At 51.5% G+C, this 21540-nt stretch overlaps 1 protein-coding gene across 5 annotated transcripts in view; it reads left to right on the forward strand.

The window, feature by feature from the left end:
- arhgap12b (Rho GTPase activating protein 12b) overlaps window positions 1–21540 on the forward strand; it is a 36781-nt gene that overhangs the window by 3096 nt on the left and 12145 nt on the right. For all 5 annotated transcript variants that reach the window (XM_062479262.1, XM_062479263.1, XM_062479265.1 and 2 more), the window contains exon 2: window positions 924–1728. In XM_062479262.1, coding sequence (XP_062335246.1) covers window positions 1033–1728 — 696 coding nt within the window. In that variant the 5' untranslated portion in view covers window positions 924–1032. The remainder of the gene's footprint in view (window positions 1–923; window positions 1729–21540) is intronic.

Consider the following 21540-nt stretch of genomic DNA (forward strand, 5'->3'; position numbering starts at 1 on the left):
CTCTTTGGGACCCAGTGTGCTCTCACGGCACACACCTGCTCTTCCTCCTCCCCCATCAGTCCCCATATCCAGCACTCAGACTGTGGCGGTGGCTATTTGGAGAAGAAGAAAGAGAATTTGATATGGTGTCGGGCCATGGGGGGGTTCTGCTGTACATGCGGCTAACCCTGAGCACAGCGAGGGGTATTTTAGGTGAAATGTCGAGGGGATTCACCGAACCAGAAAGGTCAATGACAAATGAGATCACATGGACAGACCCCCCCCCCCCCCCCGGCTGTTTACCATATTGTGTTAGTGACTGTCTTTCTGTGAAACATCCTATGGGAACCCTGAGGGATATACTGTATGTAGCCCTACGATCCCCCTTTGTGAAGGTTAGGAACATCAGTCATGTTCTGTACCTGCTGTAGGAGCAGCATTGCGTTTGAGTAGGCTAATGCTTTGTATGTAGGGATGAGGCAGTGCAGGCAATGTATAAATAGGACATGGTTTCTGGTGTGTGTGTGTGTCGTGTCACCTGATCACAGTCGGATCTGTGCGGTGTTGCTTTGGCGTCACGGTGTGCACCAATGAGAGGGTCGGTCGGGTTACGCTGTTGGATTTCCTGTCCGCTCAGATCAGTTACCGCGGCGATCGGTCTGTTGATCCAGTTGGTTTGGAAGACGGATGGGGGGCCAAATAGCTTCGGTTTGTTCTGAACTCATACAGGCATGTCTGGCAGTAACTCATGTTCATAGGATGTGTCATGTAAGTAATAGGGAGTTGTGTGTGTGTGTGTAATTATGGATTCAAAGGTGAGGTGGTTTTGAGGGTGGGAGTGAACAAATTGTTATAATATATATATATATATATATATATAAACAGTCTATCTTATCTAACTGTGGTCCCCATCCCACTCCCCCACCATTTCTCTCTTCCTTTAGGTTTCAACGGACCCCCCCACCCCTGCCCTACCCCAGCGAGACATGAGCCTCCTCCCAGCCCTCCATCGCTGAGCGGAGGTCGTGAAGTCCTTTTGAGCCCAGCCCAGTCATGGCAGAGAGGGAGGGGCGCGCGGAGCTCGGCTTGGCTCCCGGCCAGGTGTACGTGGAGGTGGAGTACGACTATGAATACAAAGCTAAAGACAAGATGGTGAGCATCAGGCAGGGGGAGTGCTACCTGCTGGTGAGGAAGACCAACGAGGATTGGTGGCAGGTGAGGAAGGAGGAGGGGACCAAGGCCTTCTACGTGCCCGCCCAGTACGTCAGGGAGGTGCGCCGGGCTCTCATGCCTCCTCAGAAGCCCCTCCTCCCGGGGGGCACGGTGCGGGTGAAGCCCACCGTTCTGGATATACGCAGGGCCTCGGACGAGAACCTCAACAGGCCCCTGGAGATGTCCAGTTTCGGGCGGCCCTCGCCGTCCTCCACGCCCTCGCCGTCCTCCGGCCACACGACCCCGCCCTCCCTGGCCAAAGACAGCAACCAGAACCCGGGGAGCCCACGGCACTGCAAGGGCGTGGCCGAGCTGGTCCTCCTCCACAACAACAATAACCATCTCCATGGTAACTCCACCCTGCCGCGGCAACGGGCCGATTCGCCGCCTCCCCGGGCGCCCAGGAACCACAACAAGAGCCCGGACTCGGACCAGAGCCCGCCCTCAGGGGACTCGCCAGGGGAGGGTTCGGAGAAGGCCCGGAACGACTCGGAATCTGGAGACGATCTGAGCAGCAGCTCCACTGAACACATGCAGGTATTTTCCTCCTCTTTCTCTTTGTCAGCTTGTCCTGTTCTCGCTTGCGCTCTCCTGCCTCGAAATGGGTGTCTCTCTCTCTCTCTCTCTCTCTCTCTCTCTCTCTCTCTCTCTCTCTCTCTCTCTCTCTCTTTCTCATTTACCATCCCTCTTTCTCCCGTCTCCTCCTTGTCCTGGATAGCTGTCCTCTCCTCCGCCAGCTTCTGTCAGCTTAGATAATGAACAGCAGCGCTTTCTCCCCCTCCCTCCATCTCCTGCCACGCTGCATCCGCTCATGAGACCCCGTGGAGAGAGCTTCTCCTTCCACACCAGCGCCCCGCCGACTTTCCCGCCTCATTTACCAGACTAGACGAGAGCTGCAACAGTTTCGCAGGTGTTTGTTACAGTCCCCAGGCTAAAGCGCAGTTCTTCCATTTCACTCGTGTGTTTGGACAGGTGTGTGTTTGGGGAGTGTGTGCATGTGACGCCTGGGCAAGTGTGTGTGTGTGCGTGTGTTTGTTTTGATTTGGGGGTTATTATAGTTCTAAAAGCTGTTTTGAGGCGTGAATGTGAAACGTAGGTTTCTTTTATTGAGAAGCTTCAAGAGGTCCCTCCCCATCTCACTCCAGAACTGCAGTCTCACTCACTGATCCTTCCTGTAACATTAGCCCCCCCCCCCCCCCCCCCCCCCCCCCATATATCTCTGGTTGAACGATAATGATCCTGATATGAATCATGGAGTCCCATAAAATCAAAATCATCTGCCACTATCAGCAATCACACCCCACCATCACCAATCACACCCCACCCCACCATCACCAATCACACCCCACCATCACCAATCACACCCCACCATGACCAATCACCAATCCCCCACGGGTGGATGTGGGGTGGTGATAAGTATCAGGGGGGAAATAAATTACGACGGGGAGAAACTGGGGGGAGGGGGGGTCTTTTATAGATGAGGCAATAAGAGCAGATCCATTTGGAGCCTACCCTTTTTAAAGGTTCTACAGGAGGGATGGAGGGGTCAGGGGGGGTCCTGGCTAGACCATTTAGTTTGAAGGCCCTCTAGTGCAGCTTGCGTTTTTGTGTTGTTCCGTGGTTGCCGCTGCCTCCTCTATGGAGCAGAACAAAGAGACTGGGAGAGAGTGTGTGTGTGTGTGTGTGTGAGATGTTGTGAATGGAAAGTAGGTCATATCTGCTGAGGATCAGTCTGTAGCACCCCCAGTTGTCCTGCCATGGGGATGTGTGCGTGTGTGTGTGTGCGGGCATGTGTGTGAGAGAGCTGTGATGTGCCATGTGTTGGAAAGGGGAGGGAAAACGGAACCGAATGGGCAGCATGCAGAACCATTCTGAAGCGTTCACTATTCTGGACTGAAAATGTTGATACTTCCTGTTTGGTGATTGCAATTGTAAAATGTTGAGCACCAGAGAATAAGCCCTTCGTTTGAAATGTGCATCTGCGGCTAAGTCACAGTCAACAGGCTCCACAGATTTAATTTCATTTCACGCTTGTCTGATTACAGGCCAGAACATTAGGCCTACACTTTCCTTTTTTCTTCATTCACCAATAGCATTTACATTTGTCTGACTGGCTGTTTTGTGTGACTGGCTGCAGGGGTGGCTGGAAGGAAAAGGGGACATGGATGCAGACTGCAAACCAGTCTACTACTTCTGATTGGCCGTGTAGCCAACACCTTACTTGCCTATTGTGACTGCATATGTGTGGGTGCGCTTGTGTCTGTGTCTGTGTCTGTGTGTGTGTGTGTGTTTGTGTGGGTAGTATCCAAGGGGGATATGTTCATGGGGACTTGATTCTTAAGCACTTTTGAGAATCGGCAGTGAGGAACTGTTGCTGCATGCCCCTCCCCAAAGCTGAAGGCAGCTCGCTCCACAGGGGGCGGAATCAGGGGAAGGAGGTGCAAGGAGGATTTGTCAGTGACAAGCTTGTGTTCTCCTGCCAGCTGCTCTCCCCCTAATTGATTAGGGTTGATGAGAGCAAAGGGGAGAAATGCATGTCGCAGTTCCATTCTCAAACCTGCTCCCCCAATGTCACGCTCTTATCTGTGGGCACCAGAAGGAGCCGTCATCCCTGCCCTCACTGGAAGGGTTGGCCAGGTCCAGTGTTCCCCCCCACCAACCGCACAACAACCCACAATCCCATGTAAATCTATAACACCCCCCCCCCCCACACACACACACTCTCCTACTAAATGCACAGCCTTAACGGATTGCCAACATAAACCTCTTTTCTTCCTCACATCTCAGGAACCCTGGCTGGAGCAGCCCATATGTACAGGGGGTTTGTTCCTCTATACGTGTCGTGGCCGAGCTGAAGAGATGTAAAACGGCTGTTTTTATTTTACTTTTTAAATGGGTCATGTTGAGATATGCTCTTCTGCTGTAGGGTGTGAATGCTCCTTGTGAGCTATGTGTGTATATGAGAGAGAGAGAGAGAGAGAGAGGGTGAGAGATGGAGAGAAAGAGAGAGGTTTAAGGAGACAGGCACAGACTGTGTATCTGCTGTGTGGATCTGTGGAGAAGCTTGTTGTGAGTCATTGTGTGGGAGATCGAGGTTACCCAGGCTTCTCACCGTGCTGTCTGTGGCTCTGCCCTCTGGTGCCAGCAGAGCACTCGCCTGCTGCTGGATTCAAATGAGACACAATCCAGCCTTCAATAGCAGCACACACACACTCCTAACATCTTTACTCCTAACACACAGCGGGGGTGACACGAATGTCACCGACGTGGAGTCTCGGAGCAGGCCGCTGTGCACGTTAGTAAAGGCCACCGTATCGCCCTCGAAAACCCACCTCCCAGTATATCACATGTCCCTTGAACTATGGGGGCCTGTAGCAGCACTGCTTCCATGAACACACAAACCCATATAGCCTCTCTGACATAACTTAGTCAATGTGTGTGTGTGTGTAATATATAAATATACACCCCCCCATCACTGCACTGAGATGTTGTCTAGGAGAAGACAGCTGGGCTGACTCGAGGTCAAGGTCTATCCCTACGTCTGCCTTTCATCACATAAACTGTGCTCGTGGGCGAAACCGTTTCAGTGTCGGTCATAGTATTGTATGGATCTACAGGAAGAGTCTGAGGCACATCCAGACATGGAGACGGTCTCTGCTGTGCGTGCGGGAATGCCAGCTCGACGTTATACGTAGAAGCAGGAAGGATAGATCAACTCCAATGTGGGGGGGGGGAAACTCTTTCCAATAAAGGCCTGTGGAGGAGAGAGCCGCTGGGCCCATGAGGGATCCAGCGGCTCCACACAGTGAGGCAGAGCCCTGTTAGCATCCCGCTCAGGAGCTGATAAACACAATGCTGGAAAATGGCAATCTTTGGGAGAGTGGTTTACATAAATGTGTCTCCACTCTTCTGCCAGCGGGTGTGTTTACCCACTCCAGCAAGAGGAGCAAAGGTTGTCAATGTGTAGCAAGGGGCTTTACAGCTCACTGAAATAGCCTGCTATGTATGCATGGTCTCTGGGGAACTCACAGAACTCACGTAAAAAGGTGCTGTTTCGAGACCTTGAAGTGTGATGGTCAATATAGATTGTCAGACCTAAAACCAAATGTTTTGCTATACTCGAATACAAAGTAGATGGGGCCCAGTTTCAATGAGGACTACATGAACTATACTAGTGTACCATACTACAAACATGATTATGACATCATAGCACAGTCATTCCTGGGTAAGCTAGCAGAAGCTGTACAGTAGCACACAGTGTGTCCAGGCCCATCTTTGTGCGTTGGTCCGTAATGCACAGCTGAGCTTCAGTGTTCCTACTCTCTAGACCAGCTGAAAAGGAGGCCTCTACTTGTTATCCAGCACATACTTGTCATTCCTGCCACTGTGTCTACACGCACACACACACACACACATATATACTGGTACAGTACAGACGTGGCTGGGGCATGTGTCCGCTCTGCGTCTAACTGAATGAAGGCCTTCTTATCCCTCCGAGCTGGCGCATTGGAGCTCCTCCTAATCTAATATTTAACCTGGGCTAATAGAACTTCAAACTCTCTATCTGTTGCTCGCTTTCTCTCTCGCTCTGACCGTTCCTCTCTCACTCACTCCCTCTCCTCTTTTGTCTCTCTGTTCCAGTCTCTCTCTCTCTTTCGCTCCCCATATCTTTCTCTTGGTCTCCCTCTCTCTTCCCTTCCTATGTCTTTCTTGCTGTCTCTCTCTCTGTGGCCATCCCTCTCCTGGTGGGACCATCTTCCGTGTCCAGGGTACAATGCTGTTAGAGGTAATCTATACAGTAAAGAAAGACCAGACCGCCAGACAAAAACCTCAAGTTGGGTACCGTGTGTGTGTGTTTCTGGTGAGTGTGTGTGTGTGTGTGTTGTGTGCAAGTCTGTTTGCATGTGCATTCATGCATGTGCTTATACTTCTATTGGTGGGTGTGTGTGCTCATGGTACCATTTTGTATACGTGTGTGTGTGTGTGTGTGTGTGTGTCTGGACGCTATATCCCTGATCCGGTGTTCTGAGGAGAGGGAACAGGGTTAAGTCAACAAGCGCCCTCACGGGGGGCCAGCCCCCCCATCCCCACCTCACCCAGGGCTGACACACTCAGTTGGACAAATCGAGTCCATCTTCTAATGCCTGGGATTTCTCACTAATCCTGCCATGAGGTAGGGAAAGGTGGGAGAGGAGGAGAGAGAAGGGAGGATGGTATATGTCTCCTGATGGGGCCCCAGGAGGGTTAGGCTGCCGCTCAGCGTGTGATGCTGCACTGCTTCAGCTGTTTCCCTCGGTTGACCGGGACGCATCGCTCTCTCGCTTGCTCGCTCGCTCGCTCGCTCTCTCTCTCTCGCTCTCTCTCGCTCTCTCTCTCTTTTCTGTTGTCGTAGTCTGGCAGAGGGCTCTGTGTGGTAGCCAGTGTAGGTCAGTGTGGACCGGGACAGCATGTACCCAGAGGAGAAGGTAAGCACCGCCGGCAGCCTTTGCCGCAGAGTGTGTCCAGGTCCCTCTCCTCCTTTTCCTCCCTCCTCCTCATCTCTGTCCCCGCTGCCACGGCTCCCTCTCCCTCTCTCCCTCCTCCGTCCTCTCCGCACCCTCCCTCAGTCTCTCGCACACCTGAATGAACCGACTGACACTCACTAATCCTGAATATCAGCTATCCGTCACTCGCTGTCAAACTCAAAACGCTTTTGCAGCGACGGACAACGTGTTGCTATTCCTTTGTTTGGCCATTGTGGGGTTTGTACCCAGGAACTCGAGATGGACAGCCACAATTGTGATTGTGTGTGCCCCGAACAGGAGCTATGTGAGGGCTTTAATGTGTGTATAAAACACACAGGAATTAAAAAGCAATCATAGGCCACAAACCATCCCATTATGCAGATGTAAAGCAGTCTATGTGATACTCAGATTTCACACATCACTTTGGAACACCTGAAGGAAACCAGTTCTGCGGTTCTTCTCTCTCTGTTTCTCTCTCAATGTCTTTCTCTTGCTCTCATCCGCCATGGAGTAGAATATAAGTCAAGGTTGGTGAGATAACGCATTGCTTCTTTCAGTAAAGGTGAAAAAGAAATGCCTTTGTCAGGTTGTCTGTGAGTCTGCTGCTACAGGTGGGTAAAGGAGCAAGATGGTCCGTGTTCCTAGCCTGTCACCGTTCTGACTGGCTTCTTCGGGGGAGACTCCTCAACATGAAGGACAACCAAGACAGGTTTTTGTCTACTAGTTTGAGCAGTGGACTGTGGGTCTGGAAGTGTGTTTTTTCGCCTACTTCTCAGAAGCATTATGCTTAGTGTGTCGGGGGGGGCGGGGGGGGGGGGTCGTGGTGCGTGGGCAAGGCGGCGTGGGCGGCAAGGATCAGACGAGGCACTGCCTCCATTGTGCGCCACGCCAGCGCTCTCGCTAATTGCAGACGACGGCTCGCTGTCAAGGAGACGAGCTGCCGTTCTCCTCAGAACCCCAGAGATGGCAACCTCGTGGTTTTGACACGTCAACACACAAGTTCATTTCATTTGTCTTTTGAGTGGGCGCATGCTATAGTGGCACACAATTTCAAAGCCAAAAGGTGTGTATTAGCCTACATTAGTATTGGAACAGTTGCTGGGGTATGGTGTTTAACCCCGAAATGATCGTTTAGAGAGGGGAAGACAGGTCCATCGCTGGAGATGAGGAGATAACTGTTAGATCAGTCAAACCATCCAGAACTGCAAACAGTTTGGAGCTGTTGGGACAGCCCAGCCCTAGGTTACCGATGTTTCACTGAGAGAGGTGGGGTGCTGTTGTGGTGGTTCTGTTTCGGTGAATTGACTTTCTAGAGAAACCCACCTCTTTGTGCTTTACACTTTCATCCGCGGTCTCTTTTAGCTGAAGAGAGATGTTGCTCGCATGGAACAAAGAGGGATCACCGGGAGGGTCGCTGTAGAACGTTCACCAAGCTTCTACCAGCTCGGCTGGAAACAATTAATTGAGTTTAACAGCATTGCACATCGCAACTGTTCAGATCCGATTACCAGGCGCTGTTACCTGAATAATTGTCCCCTGTGAAGCTTTCACGGTTGGAGAGCGACCAAGCCCAAATGGATTCCTCCCACACATGTGGGCCTACATAGACACACACAACTCACTACCCCTTAGGAAAGCCCTGGCAATAGACACCATGCGAGGTTGGCCCTTAAAAGGTTTGTCAACAAAAAGGAGAGGAGGGTGGGGGAGAGAGAGGGAAGAGAGAGGTTTGTTAGAGAGAGAGGGAGAGAAAGAGAGGGGGGGGAGAGAGAGAGAGAGGTGGGGGAGAATGGGGAGGGGGGAGTTAGAGAGACACCGAGAGTTCCTGTGTCACCCATGTCCTTGTATTGGATTGAGAGTCCCCCCCCCGTTTCCGGCAAGTGTCCATTAGGAAATGGATATCTCTATGGTGATGGATGGCTCCACGTTCCGTTCAAACCCCTGTGGTTTCTGACACGCCATTGGCCGTTTTGGTTACCTCTTCACAGAGACGATTGGCAGTTGTTGATGACTCTGAAAGTCAGAAAGATTCAAGGACTCCAGTCACATCACATGATGGACCAGCATGTTCTCATGCATGCGAGATGGGGAGAACATTTACGATGCTGTCAAATGTGTGAAGATGGGTCAAAGTAAGAAATTATTTAAGTGAATCCGTATTAGGAATGCGCTTGTTTGCACATGAAAAATGACTTCATGAAATGCTTCCTTTTAGAGTAGGTTTAGTGAAACCGTAAACAAACCGGAGTCCCTGAGGGGTCGTCTAAGTGTCATAACACATCTCTCTCTCTCTCTCTCTCTCTCTCTCTCTCTCTCTCTCTCTGTCTCTCTGTCTCTCTCTGTCTCTCTCTGTCTCTCTGTCTCTCTCTGTCTCTCTCTGTCTCTCTCTGTCTCTCTCTGTCTCTCTCTGTCTCTCTCTGTCTCTCTCTGTCTCTGTCTCTCTCTCTGTCTCTCTGTGTGGTCTGTGGTGAAATGCTGTGCGTGTGTGGGATCACTTCCTCCTGAGGGCTGCCACTTTCATTATCACCCATGTCTGAACTAGTTCCTCAAGCTCCTCAGCCACACCAACATTTATCCTCAGCACCAAAGTCATTTAATAAATAAAATATTACATTAGGAAGACCTATTTACACACACACACACACACACACACACACACACACACACACACACACGCTCACCAGTCTTTCATCTGTCGGACTAGATACTATACTGTTTCTGTGGAAGCATAATCCAGATATAAGACGTGACCTTGCTTTGCTCTGCTGAACTTCCAGTTCATGGTTGTTTGTGTCATGACCTGAAGTCTAGACAGCAGCCTCTGTCATTTCCTCACTGGGGAGATTTTGTTTGGTGACAGCTATGCTCTGCTTCACTTACTGTTAATCAAATGCATTCACTGTAAATGGGGATGTGCTTTTTTAACTCTGTGTGTGTATGGATTAGCGCTGGTGAAGCAGGGAGTGCTGTAATCATCTAAAGTGTACTGTCTGGGAAGCATTACTGGTAAGGCAAGAGTCCAGTCACTGTAGGACAGGGAGCTTACAGCTCTACCAGGCCTGGACACACCCCAACCCCTGCAAACACACTCACGCACACACATACACACACTGCCTCCAATCTTCTTACATATCTGAAACAATGGCTGGAGAAGATGAATGGGTGGTGTATATAAATGCCACCCCCACCTTCCTTGGTTTGAGCTTTTTGCATTTCAACAGTGTGTTGAAATTCCCAGCATGCATCTCCATTCTGTTTAGGTTCATCCACCTTCACCATATTGAAGCCACCATGGCTACCAGACTCCTTGCCTGTCTCTAAATGTTTGCTTAGGACCCAGCAGGGCTGTCAGGAAGTCAGCTGGGCACCATTCTTCCTGACACGTCGTCATTGAATTAGGTTTCCTCGCATCCCTCCTTCACTCCCTCTCTCCTTCACTCCCTCTCTCCTTCACTCCCTCTCTCCTTCACTCCCCCTCTCAACCCCCTCGACGCTAATTGAAAGGCAGAGAATCTCTCTTTCTTCCAAACGGGTGGGATGCGGTGGCAGCCAGCCGGTATTGGCCGGGTCCCTTCCTCGTCCCGTTTGCCAATACCCGGCCAACCAATCAAACCCACTGTCAATGGCGGCCATTGATTTCTACCGAGGGGGTGTTAAAACCATGACGGCATATGCAAATGAGGTGGCGGGGACAGGAAACAGTGGGGTTGTTTGTGGGGGAGTCGGTAACTGTTTTGTCTTTGTCCAAGCTTTTGATCCTTTGTCTCTTGGCCACACCGGCTACAGTTCCCGAGGGACTCTCAGACAGGTGCCCACAGGCCACCCCCCCCCCAGTGGAGGATTGTGGGGGATTTGTCCCCCTGGGGCCCTCTCTGCGTGTGTCGGCCTGCCCCGGCCCGGGTGCGTTGGGACTTAACGCGTCATTCTAGCTGACGTGGCATGCAGGACACGGCCCGCTGGGAATGAAGTGGCCCGGCCGACAGAACATCCTCTGTGCTGGTGGATTATCCGAGGAGGATGGCCCCCCCCCCAGGTCTCTCCCAGGCCTGGGGAGGGGGTGTGAGAGGAACGTGGGTGTCTGTGTTTGCTTGGTCACAGATCCTGCTTGCTCTGCACACAAGCTCTCAGTCTCTCAGTGTGTGTGCGTGAGTGTGCTAGAAGGACTGCGTGGTATTTGAGCACGTTATTTGTACGGCACGTCCATGTCCGTGTGCTACTTGTGCCATTGTTGTGAGAGTAGCTTGCGGCTTGGCTTGACCCTCAGCTGGACACACGCGTCCTTTCCCCCTCAGATGGATGATGATGATGATGATGATGGATAATGGTGGATGACGTCCAGAATGTCACTGTGACCAGGCTGTTAAGGGTGTGGAGGGGGGGTGGGGGGTGTGGAGGAGAGTTGAAAGGGGATTTAACCCGCAACAAAACACAACAGGGACTTAGTAAGTGTGTGTGTGTGTGTGTCTAGAGTTGTTGTCCTCCGTAAAGCTCAACCCAGTGACAGGAGGGCAGCATGGTTGATAAGACCGCCCTCTCTGCTCTGTCCCGGACAGGACAGAACAATGGTCCTCACAGTGTGGCCCGGTGCTGAACAGAGGGATGGGAGGGATGGAGGGATGAGCACAGGGAGGGCTGGCTGGCTCAGTGGATGTGAGGTCGTAGGATGGGTGACCTTTGACCTACTCGAATGGGACACAATGCGCCAGTCAGCACAATGTACCTTTGTCACTGTACTGTACCTCTCACTCCCCCCCCCCCCCCCCCCACACACACACACACATGCGTAGCAACATCCTGACTCATGGTGTGTGTGTGGGGGGGGGTTAAAGAGCAAAACACGCTTACAAAATGACAGGCCATTCTTTCATCAAATTAGTGGGAGCATTTGGTTTGATAAAAAACTTTTTTATAATTTGAGTCTAGACGAGTCAGACCATTTTCATTAGTCGTCCAAGAGAGCGTCCTGTGGATTCAGGATGAAGGTAGTGCTATTTTGTCCTGTCTGTTGAAAACAATTTCTGTACATGTATTATCCGAGGGGGGAAAATATATTCTATATACCCTGCTGTGTTCTGGACACACACACACATGCCGTGATGATGCCATGTGGTCTGCCTAGAGAGGGCTACGTAGGGAGTTTCTGCTGTCTCCCTGAGCCCACACAGATGTGGCCCTTTGGTGACTATCTGCTCTCCTCTCACCATCCCTCCCTCCCTCTCACCATCTCGTCTTCATCCCCATTTGCTTCACTTTCACTTCCTCGGGCCCCCCCCCCCATCTCCTCCTTCTGGATCGGCCCACGTTTGCGATGTCTAATCGAAATGCCGCGGAATACGTGGGACTTGTGAAAAGCTCCGACTTTCACACTTGAGAAGCCGTCAGGGCCGGAGTCGTGCGACACGGACGCCATGGCGAGTTCCCATCGAGACGTCCGACCAGACGAGGATGATGTTGTGCTGTTTGAATATGGATGAGTGTACAGATCACGACGACGCCACCTGCCCCCGAGTTGTCCTCGTCGGACGTGAAACAATCTTGCTCGTGTTGTTGTTGTTTGTGAAGCGTCTTTGCCTGGTGGGCAGGAAATGACAAAGCCCCCCCCGACTTTCACCCTTACCCCAGACATACAGCAGACAGAAGTATTACTTCCTGTGTGTGTGTGTGTGCACACTCTTATCTGCAGTAGTCTACCCACAGGCTGATGGTTGCTGGCTGCTCATCTCGGTGGATTTTGACGCTTCCTTTTAGGTCTGTGTTGCATGTTTGAAGTGGTGTAGTACACAAACACACACACACTCTGACTGTCCGACTTTACACCAGACTCAAATAGCAGGATGCTGGTGTAAGCCAGAGCCCTGAATAATTCAGTCAGTGGTCACACATGCGCAGACACTTGTGTATACACACACACACACACACACACACATGGTTATGCACATACACACACTGTGAGGGATCCAGCAGCAGTGTGTACAGGGTTATGGGATCCTGTTGAAGTGCTGGCTGAGGGAGGTGTGTGGAAATGTGCCACTTCACCCTCCCAGGGCCGTCCTTATCTGGGTCATATTGAACAGTGGAGAGGCTCATTCAATCTGCAGCTCCGCATACACGCACATTTACACGCATAGACATCCATACACTCACCTACTCTTGCGTACACAATACACCCCTTGTGCATATGCATACCTGCTCACACACAAACACCCTGTCACGCATTTCCTACTTTTCAAGCCTAAATGAGGGGATGTGATGGAGAGAGAGAGTGGTGTTTCCCAGAGTGTTTGAGTTTCAATGAACCTGATTGGCCAGGGTGATTCTCTATGAGCCTGTGGCCCGCTCACGTGCATGCCTGAAGCTCACGGGTAATGACCTCGGCTCGTTCACACACTAGAGAAATGGATTCTTCCAGACACATGCCACACACACACGGCTCACTCTCTCTCTGATACACATACACACTGTAATCACTGGTACAGTTTGCTGTATACAGTTTGCTCTTTGTCTCCACTGTACAGAACACAAAGGGACCTTGGACATGTTGATGAAAGTGGTTGAACCCCCACACAGTCATGTGACTCGGTAATAAATGTGCTGGCGCTGGCTTAGCTCGTCCGTCGTGACCCGGTCAGGGCTTGGGATGGGTTAACCCCACTCTGGGGCGTGGTGGAGTGGCACGTCCAAGACGCCCCTAAGGGCCAGGAAGAGTGAAGGCGGACCTGTGTGTGACTAACACCCGGCCCATGCCCCCGCCCCCTCCTCTTCACCAAACATGAGATTTAATTGTACCCCTCCCTGTCTGGAAGGGAGATTTCTTAGTCTTGTCGTCAGTGTTTGATGTTGGAATGGCATGCACAGGTCTTTGAGGGTCCGATGCTGGTCTTCAGAGAGACAGAGATTACTGGTTACTAATAATTTATTTGTAATCTATCTCTGACTATCATTGCTGTGTTTTTGTGGCCTGTTATGGACAGATGACATGTTGTCGTCGGAATGTGTTGGGTTCGTTCACCAGCCCTTTGTTTTCACGATGGCCACAGCTGGCATGAGAATTACACAAATTCCTGGTGATAATCTCAGTAATCTGCCTTCACACACAAACCTCTGGATTCTGTTTCATTTGACGATGGCGCTTCTAGGATATATATGTTTGGGGTATTACAATATGTATAAAACAACAAACATTTGAGGCGTAAAACTTTTTGAATGCTTTGAATGGTCCCTGCTTGCTCTGTTGAGAGTAGTGTGGTTGTTTATCTGGGTTTGGAGAAACGGAGGATCTGGAGAGAATCTTGGAGGGACGTTTCCCGTTGCAGGTGCCTAAACGTCTGCCAGTGACACCAGAGCGTGTGAACCAGGGACTATAAACACCCCCCGAGGTTACGACCTCTGACCTGTGGCCCTCAGTGTGACCACCCGCTCTGACGCTGAATGAGCCCTCACTCTCTCCGTCTCTGCCTTGTCTTTCATCTGCCTCTTACACAACACCTCCCTTCACGCAGCGACTGAGGTCATTCAGCTAATGAGTGCTCCTTTAAAGCCAGCACCGTGGCTGGAAATAGCCGTCTTAAGATCTTGTAATCGGCCGGCGAGTCCTCCATCAGGCTCGGGTGACCGCAGATCGGACGCAAGCAGCCGACAGGGACTGAAGGAGGGAAGGGAGGAACGGGGGGGGAAGAAGAGCGCACTGTGACCAGCCCACCTACAGGAGCGCTTGGACCCGACCTGGGTCCGCGGTTTAGGACCATGTTCTCGTACCTGCGGACGCCACATTACATCGTGAGTTGCTTTTCAGGCTGTTTGAAGGGGGGGGTCTATGGGTTAGGTGATCCTCGGAAGCTCAGCCAGCAGAGAGAGAGATTTCGAGGCGGCGCAGGTGCGTCCGGGGCTGCGTTTTGGCCTGGTTCACACACACACACACACACGCTTCCTTATTTAATAAGTCTCAGAGTAATTGGGCTCATTGGTATACATTTGTAGTCAGCTTTGTGTGTGAGCGTAACATCCATACTTCTGTGGAGGTGTTAGCCCTGTAGCTAACAAGCTTCTGTCGCCCTTGGTTTGGGTTCAGCTCTTTTCCAGTGGGAGATGTTGCCGGTGTTTCCGTCTGTCTGGAAGCACGCGATTGTCCTCGGGGCGTAGGTGTGAATCATGCCTGTCTGAGGAGGCTGGAGGGGGTCTCCAGCCCCCTGTCATGGTCAGAGGGACTGTGTGGATGATTCAGAGCGGGGGGGGGGTAAGGGGGCCCTGGCTCGACCCCGTTCCCCTGCGTCGTTGCCAAGCAGAGGTTCCGTCAGTAAACAGTTGATATTGTGCGATGTGACAATGCCTTAAGGGTGTGTGTGTGTGTGTCCACGCATGCGACATACTCCCTTATTGCTGTTTCAGGGAATATTCATAATTCTTCTACTGTAGTCTCTAGATATCGGTCTCAATACTTTTCTCTCTTAATCTGCAAACAGGGAACATGAGGTCTCCCCCCCCCCACACACACCCCAGCTGTCAGTGAAAGCTAGTGAGTACACCCTTCTGTGTATCCCCCCCCCACCCCTGTTCCAGTCCATTGTCTTCTCCTTCAGGAAGAGAATGACCAGGCGACCCTTTCTCCTGACACCTCTCTCCTGACAAAAACCCTCCTCCTCCTCCTCCTCATGTCCAAGTCAGCTGTGCTCTCTGAGCTGATCCCTGCAGGTCTGAAAGCCCATTGTGTCTCAGCAGTACCAAGGGCCCTTGTCTCACGGGCCAGCTCCCCAGAGAATGTGTGTGTGTGTGTGTCACCTCTGCCAGCAGACCACCCGTCAGCTCTCACCCTGTACCCTGCACCGGGAACGGAGCTGGTGGAAGCAGAGTTGTGACAACAGGAGTTTGAGAGGTTGAAACCCACTCTCAACTGCACTTGTTTAGTTGGTGTTTTCAGTTCTTGGTAGATATAAAGAGCATGCCGGAGAATGCCACTCACGCACACGCACACACTCATCCCAACCAACATGTCTGCTCTCATGGAAAGACTCTAGATATATCAATGGGATCTTGTTTACCTAGTCTTGGGCAAATTGTCGTGGTCCTAACATGGGATATTGGGAGTGGCTACTCCAGATGAGATGCAGTGTAGGAAGGATGGAGTAGGTCTCAAGCAGAAACTGCAGAGCAGCAAAGCTTCAGATCCCAACAGCTAGTCCTGGCATGGGTGTTCATCTATGCTAACACACACCGTCAGGATAGTGAACTCTAGCTTGGCTTTGTATCTGGACTGCTGGTCACGGACAACAGAAAGGACCCCAGCTTTTTTTTTTTTTTTATCTGGTCACATGATCATGACAACCTTCAGTTTATCTGAAAGAAGCACATTGAGTGTACAGACTTCTGAGTCTGTCTGAGGCGTCTCAGCTAGACATGAATAATTCAAGAGTGTGTGTGTGTCTCCAGATGTTTGAGGGAGGATGTGTGTGTGTGTGGACGTGTCTGGATCGCTCTACTCCAGACGGGATTGTTCGAAATCTCAATGTATGCAAACTGCTGTCTTGGCTTATGTTTGTGACGTAAACCTTTCATGTCTTGGTGGGAACAAGTGTATTCGATTCCTGGATTGAACTGCAGGGTCTCTATCAAGATAAAGCTTGGTAAATATGTTTTGATGGTGTCAACTGGCACAGTTGGCAATCAGAGAAAAAAACACCTGCAGCCAGCAGAGCAGCTGCAGGTTCCGATAATCCAGATGGGAATCCCCGCTCAATGATCCTGTTTACTGTTGGCTCCGTTTGTTTTTGACTTCAGAGATGGAAACATGGTTTTGTGGTCCTCTGGTCTCACCATTCTTATTGTTAGGCAAGATGTTATCACCTTAGGTCTATGGGCACCACACACACACACACACGTACGTACACACGTACGTTCGTGCCTTTTAGGCTTGACTGCTGTACTAACTGATGTGTTTTTCACTGAACTGAATTGCTGTCCTGAGAGGTCCTGTTGTCACAGACTCTTAATTGTATCAGTGTCTTGGATAATGAGCACTAACACAGCCAGCACTGGCTTGGTCCTGGCCAACTCCTAGCGTTGGCAGCCAGCGATGCAGATCATCAGGGCTTTACCCACTGGGCTATTGACCTCTGACCCCTGACTGACCAAAGAGGGACCTGTTTTCCTTGTCAACAACCCCCCCTGGCCCAGCCCTAAACCTTGCCCCACCCCTTTACTGTACCCATACAGAGCCCAGAGGAGGGAAGGAGTGTAATTAGCTGCAACCAATCAGAGTGAGGGCATTATGGCGGGATTATCCATTAGCCATGGTCTTAGCTGTCAGCTGTCTGCCACGGAGGAATGCTGGAGCTAATTCCAGCGCAACGCTATGGCTCTCCAACACAGTGAGAGAGAGAAGAGGGGGAGAAAGGGAGGAGAGAGAGAGAAGGGGGGGAAGGAGGAGAGAGAGAGAGAAGGGGGGGGGGAAGGGAGGAGAGAGAGAAGGGGGGGGAGAAAGGGAGGAGAGAAAGAGAAGGGGGGGAGGGAGGAGAGAGAGAGAGAGAGAGAGAGGACAATATTCTGGAAAAGGAAAAAGTAGAAGAAGTTTTATGTCCAATATTATCTACTATTCTGGTGGTAGTTGTCCAGGAGAATACTACACTATGACTGAGTGTCCCAAGAAACCCAGCAAGGCTAACTTTTTACACAATGGTGTGTGGTTTGCTGAGTCATCCACTGTTCGGTTGCAGGGTTCTGAGCAGTCTTCCTGTGGAGACTTGGCTGAATGAGCTAAAACAAAGGTATAGGTGTGAGCCCCTCCATTTAAAAGATTGGTATCTGTCTGCGTGCTGCCAGCTCTCCAAACCTCAACAATGTCACCCCTGCAGAACAGAACTAATTAATCCTGTCAGGTTTGTCAGGTGGCTGTCCGGGCCAGAAGACATTCATTTGGATCCAGTACCGTCTGCCTCTCTCTGGAATGCAAGCATCCATCACACCGCCTCTGTGTGTCTGCCCCAGCACACACGCATAAACACGGCATAGTGCACAGTACCACATCCACAGAATTAGACCCAGCAATGCGAGCAGGAGCAGCAGGTTCCCATGCCTCCGAGGGCCTTTCCTGAGCCAGCAGCCCTCCCAGACCTGGCAACCCCCAACCCTCCGTTAGGAACACAGGTGGTGTCTGGCTCTCCAACTCTCCAGCTGACAGGAACTCCCACACACCTGGTGTCATGCTTGCTCTTAAACACATACTGAAAGAATTTGTCATTCTCATATAATTATCTCCTCTGGCAGTTTATTCTCCCCCAAATCTAGACTCTAGAACTAATTCAAAACCAGTCCACTCTGATCCATTTGATGACCCTAAACTGGCATGGACATCTTGTCCTAGATATGAGTGGAGATCATCATGCTCTGCTAGTAAGTCTAACACACACACACACACACACACACCACAGAGTGTTCCCAGACTGCGATTTTGGAAGGCTTCAGTGTTCATACTGCACAAGGCCAGAAATCAGCCAAGACAGAATGTAGGAAATCACTCTAGGCATTCCTAACCCCCCCCATCCCCCACCACCCCTCCATCCTTCCCAGCCAGCTCCCCCCATCCCCCTTCCTCCTTCCCTGCTGTCCACCATCCCTCAATCCCTTTCTCTCCATTCCTCCCTCCCTCCTTCCAATCTTCTTTTTCCGCATCAATTATCCATTCATGCAGTCCAGCCACTCCTCCATCCCTCCCTGCTTCCACCTCAGCCCCACGTCGCTGCTGTGACGCCCGGCTGAGGAGAAGGACATCAGTGGTTTGAATGGGAGCGAACCAGAGCGATATCTCTCATGCTCAGCCACGCTCGCAGGGTCACAGCTGCAGTTCGCAGCTCTGTTTAGGCCGTGTCTCGGTTCCCAGAATCACTGCCATGCATCTTTAGCCGAGGGATCGAGCAGCCAAACACACACACACACACACCACATCCAAGGCTTGAGTCGTCGGCTAGTTTGTTCCCTGTTAACTGTCCGGTGTTGTTAGCGGCGTGGGTGTTGGCTTGGAGAGGCGGTTGTCTGTTAGCGTGTTCCGCGGCTCTCTCCGCTCCGGGCCCAAAGGTTAATTGGCCGTCACTCCATCTGCGTCGGTGATTCAGCGAGCTCCGCTGGCCCGTGAAATGGAGAGAGCAGGAGAAAGTGGCTGCGCTCGCCCGTCACCCCTGTGCAGAGACGACGCCAACCGCCTCGGCGCGTGGCTCGGCCTCCCTAAAGGAATGGCAGTCGGAAGCAGGGTTCTGGACTTTGTATTGAATTTCTATGTGTCACGCTCTCACATCCTGTGTGTGTGTGTGTGTTGTGAGACTACCACACGACTGGGAAGCATGCACAGCATGCACTGTGCACATGCAATGTGCCGCTCCAAACTGGCGCAGAGAGGGAGCTGGTTGCTATGGCGAGAGAGTGGCGTGGGGGTGGGGGGGTTGTGGATGGAGGTGTATATGAAAAACCACAGATGTAATAACGGGGAGTGGGGGGGGGCAGTGAGGGGGAAATGTAGGTTAATCTGCTCATATGGCCTGAGCCATCACCACCATATTCTCTGGACCTTGGTGGAGAAAGGGGGCAGAGGGGCGTTGGCTGAGCCCCATAGTGAGAGGAATATAAAGGGAGGGAGGGAGAGAGAGAGAGCGAGAAGGAGATGGAGGGAGAGGGTGACTCAAGGGGAGGGAGGGGAGGTGAAAAGGAGAGAGAGAGGTAGGTCTGAGGGGAGGGGACATGGAGTGAGAGATAGATTAAACAAGAAACTAGGGTGACAGGAGGGAACGAGCCTGCTCTGGAGAGAGGGATGGAGAGGGGAAGAAAACGCGAGGCGCGTGGTCGCCGCGGTTACCATCATCTGTCATCGAGCAGCCTCTGTTGACCGCTTGATGGGCTGAGAGAAGCGCAGTGTCGTCACCACCCCCCCCCTCTCTCTCTCTTCCTCCCTCCTTCCTTCCCTCTCTCCTCCACCTCCTGAGGGTTTAACCTGCTTTAGTGTAATTCAATTAGTCCGTCCTGTTACGTAACCCGGTTACGGGGAGAGACGCCACGCTGGCCCGGTGTAGGGGTGGAACTGAATGTCCGACGGGGCCAGGCAGTGCGCCACACGCTAGCTCTTAGCACCCGATGGATTGTGTCACTCGCAAGCTATCTTTAGAGTGGCTTGTTCTCTGTCTGGACATAGAAATGAACTCAGCCTTTGTTCAATGGCGTGCATGTGCTTGTGTGTGTGTTTGAAAGAGATGGTGTTTCTCTCTGCCTGCCTGCCTGCTTGCCCTTGGGTTTGGTGTGTCTACATATGTCAGTGTCTTCATTGAGGGGTGACTGAAGCGTTATGGCCAGGAGGGGGGGAGAGAGAGAGAGCCTGGGAGCAGCACTGAGAGTGTGTGTGTGTGTGTGTGTGTGCGTCAAGCGTGCGGCAGTGATAACGGAATGCAGCCATGAGTTGCCATGTGTGTCGTGTGCGCCGAGAACCCCTCCCCCCCACGCTGCCTTCCTCCTGGTCTCCCCAGACCACAAGAAGCCCCACCCACCCTGAATGAGAGAGACACCTAACGGACACGAGGATGAACTACAACACATGCTGCCACTGTGCCCTCAGTCTGACCTGCAGTCCCCCTCACTGGGAGTTATGGTTTCATTACCAGCAGAGACAGTCAAGCAATCAGCCAGAGGAATAAGGATGGGTTTCCACATAGTGAAGGTGGGGGTGATGGGAAATGTAGTTGCCAAAACAAATGGCTACGCACTGCAAGCAATCTCAGGTTAAATCTATAGAGGAATTCATTGGATAGCCAACCAGCCTAGGATGCTCTAGCTTTAAGTACAATACTTCATTAAACTACCCTCTAAACTGAATAAATTATCCTGATCTAGGTGTGTGGAAGTACAGCGCAACACTCTGCATAATGCATTCTAATGCGGCTGTGACCAATCGTGAGCTAACCAGCGCTGCAAGGCTCATTTATCACCGAGCAGGCGGACAGGCGCCTAACAACCTTGCTCTGCTTTCTGCTGCCTGGTCTCTCTCACACAGCTTTTGCACTTTTTCGCCGTTTTTTCCGCACTCGCTGTTTTTTCCCCACTCTAACCCAAACTGTATTTATACGCAAAGTGGGATAAATATAGTTTGTGTACGTCTGTGTAGTGCTGGTCCAACAGGCGGACCCTCCCTCATCCAGCCAGTCAAACTGTCAGCACCTCTCAGCGTTCCCAGTTGACCCCTGCCATGAGCACACAGATCCTGTTTAACTTTGAACACGCACACACGTGTCCACGCACACCACACACATCGCACACATACCCACAAAAATCAGTCTGCGATAGAGGAAGCCCTGGGGGAGGGACTGATACTTACTGACACTTCCTGTTGTGTCAGAACTGTGTGTGAACTGTGTGTGTAAAGTTTCTTCCTACCTCTGGCCAGTCTGACAGAGCAAAAGAAAGAGAGAGGCAACTAAAAGTAGACAGACAGACAGACAGACTGACTGACTGAGGGGCATGCGTCTTCGCGGCAGCAGCTGACCATGAGCATGTTCAGAAGGTTCAGATCCCGCAGCAGAACAGACGAGGAGGATGACGAGGTGTTTGTCTGCAGTCCCACTCGACGCAAGGTGATCTTCTTCTCTGAGGCTCGTCAGGCACACTGGGAACTGGACGATGCTTAGCTGGTAGACCTTTGTACTGGACTGCTTTCCATGCACCATATCCCCCAGTGGTTGGTGTATTATCCCTTAAAATGTCGAATTTGGTTGTTTTCCATATTGAAAGTAAATGATTGCGCAAAAGGTTCCTAGATGAAGAGTTCTGTTTTAGTGAATTTCCTGAGAACTAAACTTGACTTCTATCCTAACTCTCTCTG

Source organism: Osmerus eperlanus, chromosome 15, assembly GCF_963692335.1.
Source record: "Osmerus eperlanus chromosome 15, fOsmEpe2.1, whole genome shotgun sequence".
Taxonomy (NCBI): Eukaryota; Metazoa; Chordata; class Actinopteri; order Osmeriformes; family Osmeridae; genus Osmerus; species Osmerus eperlanus.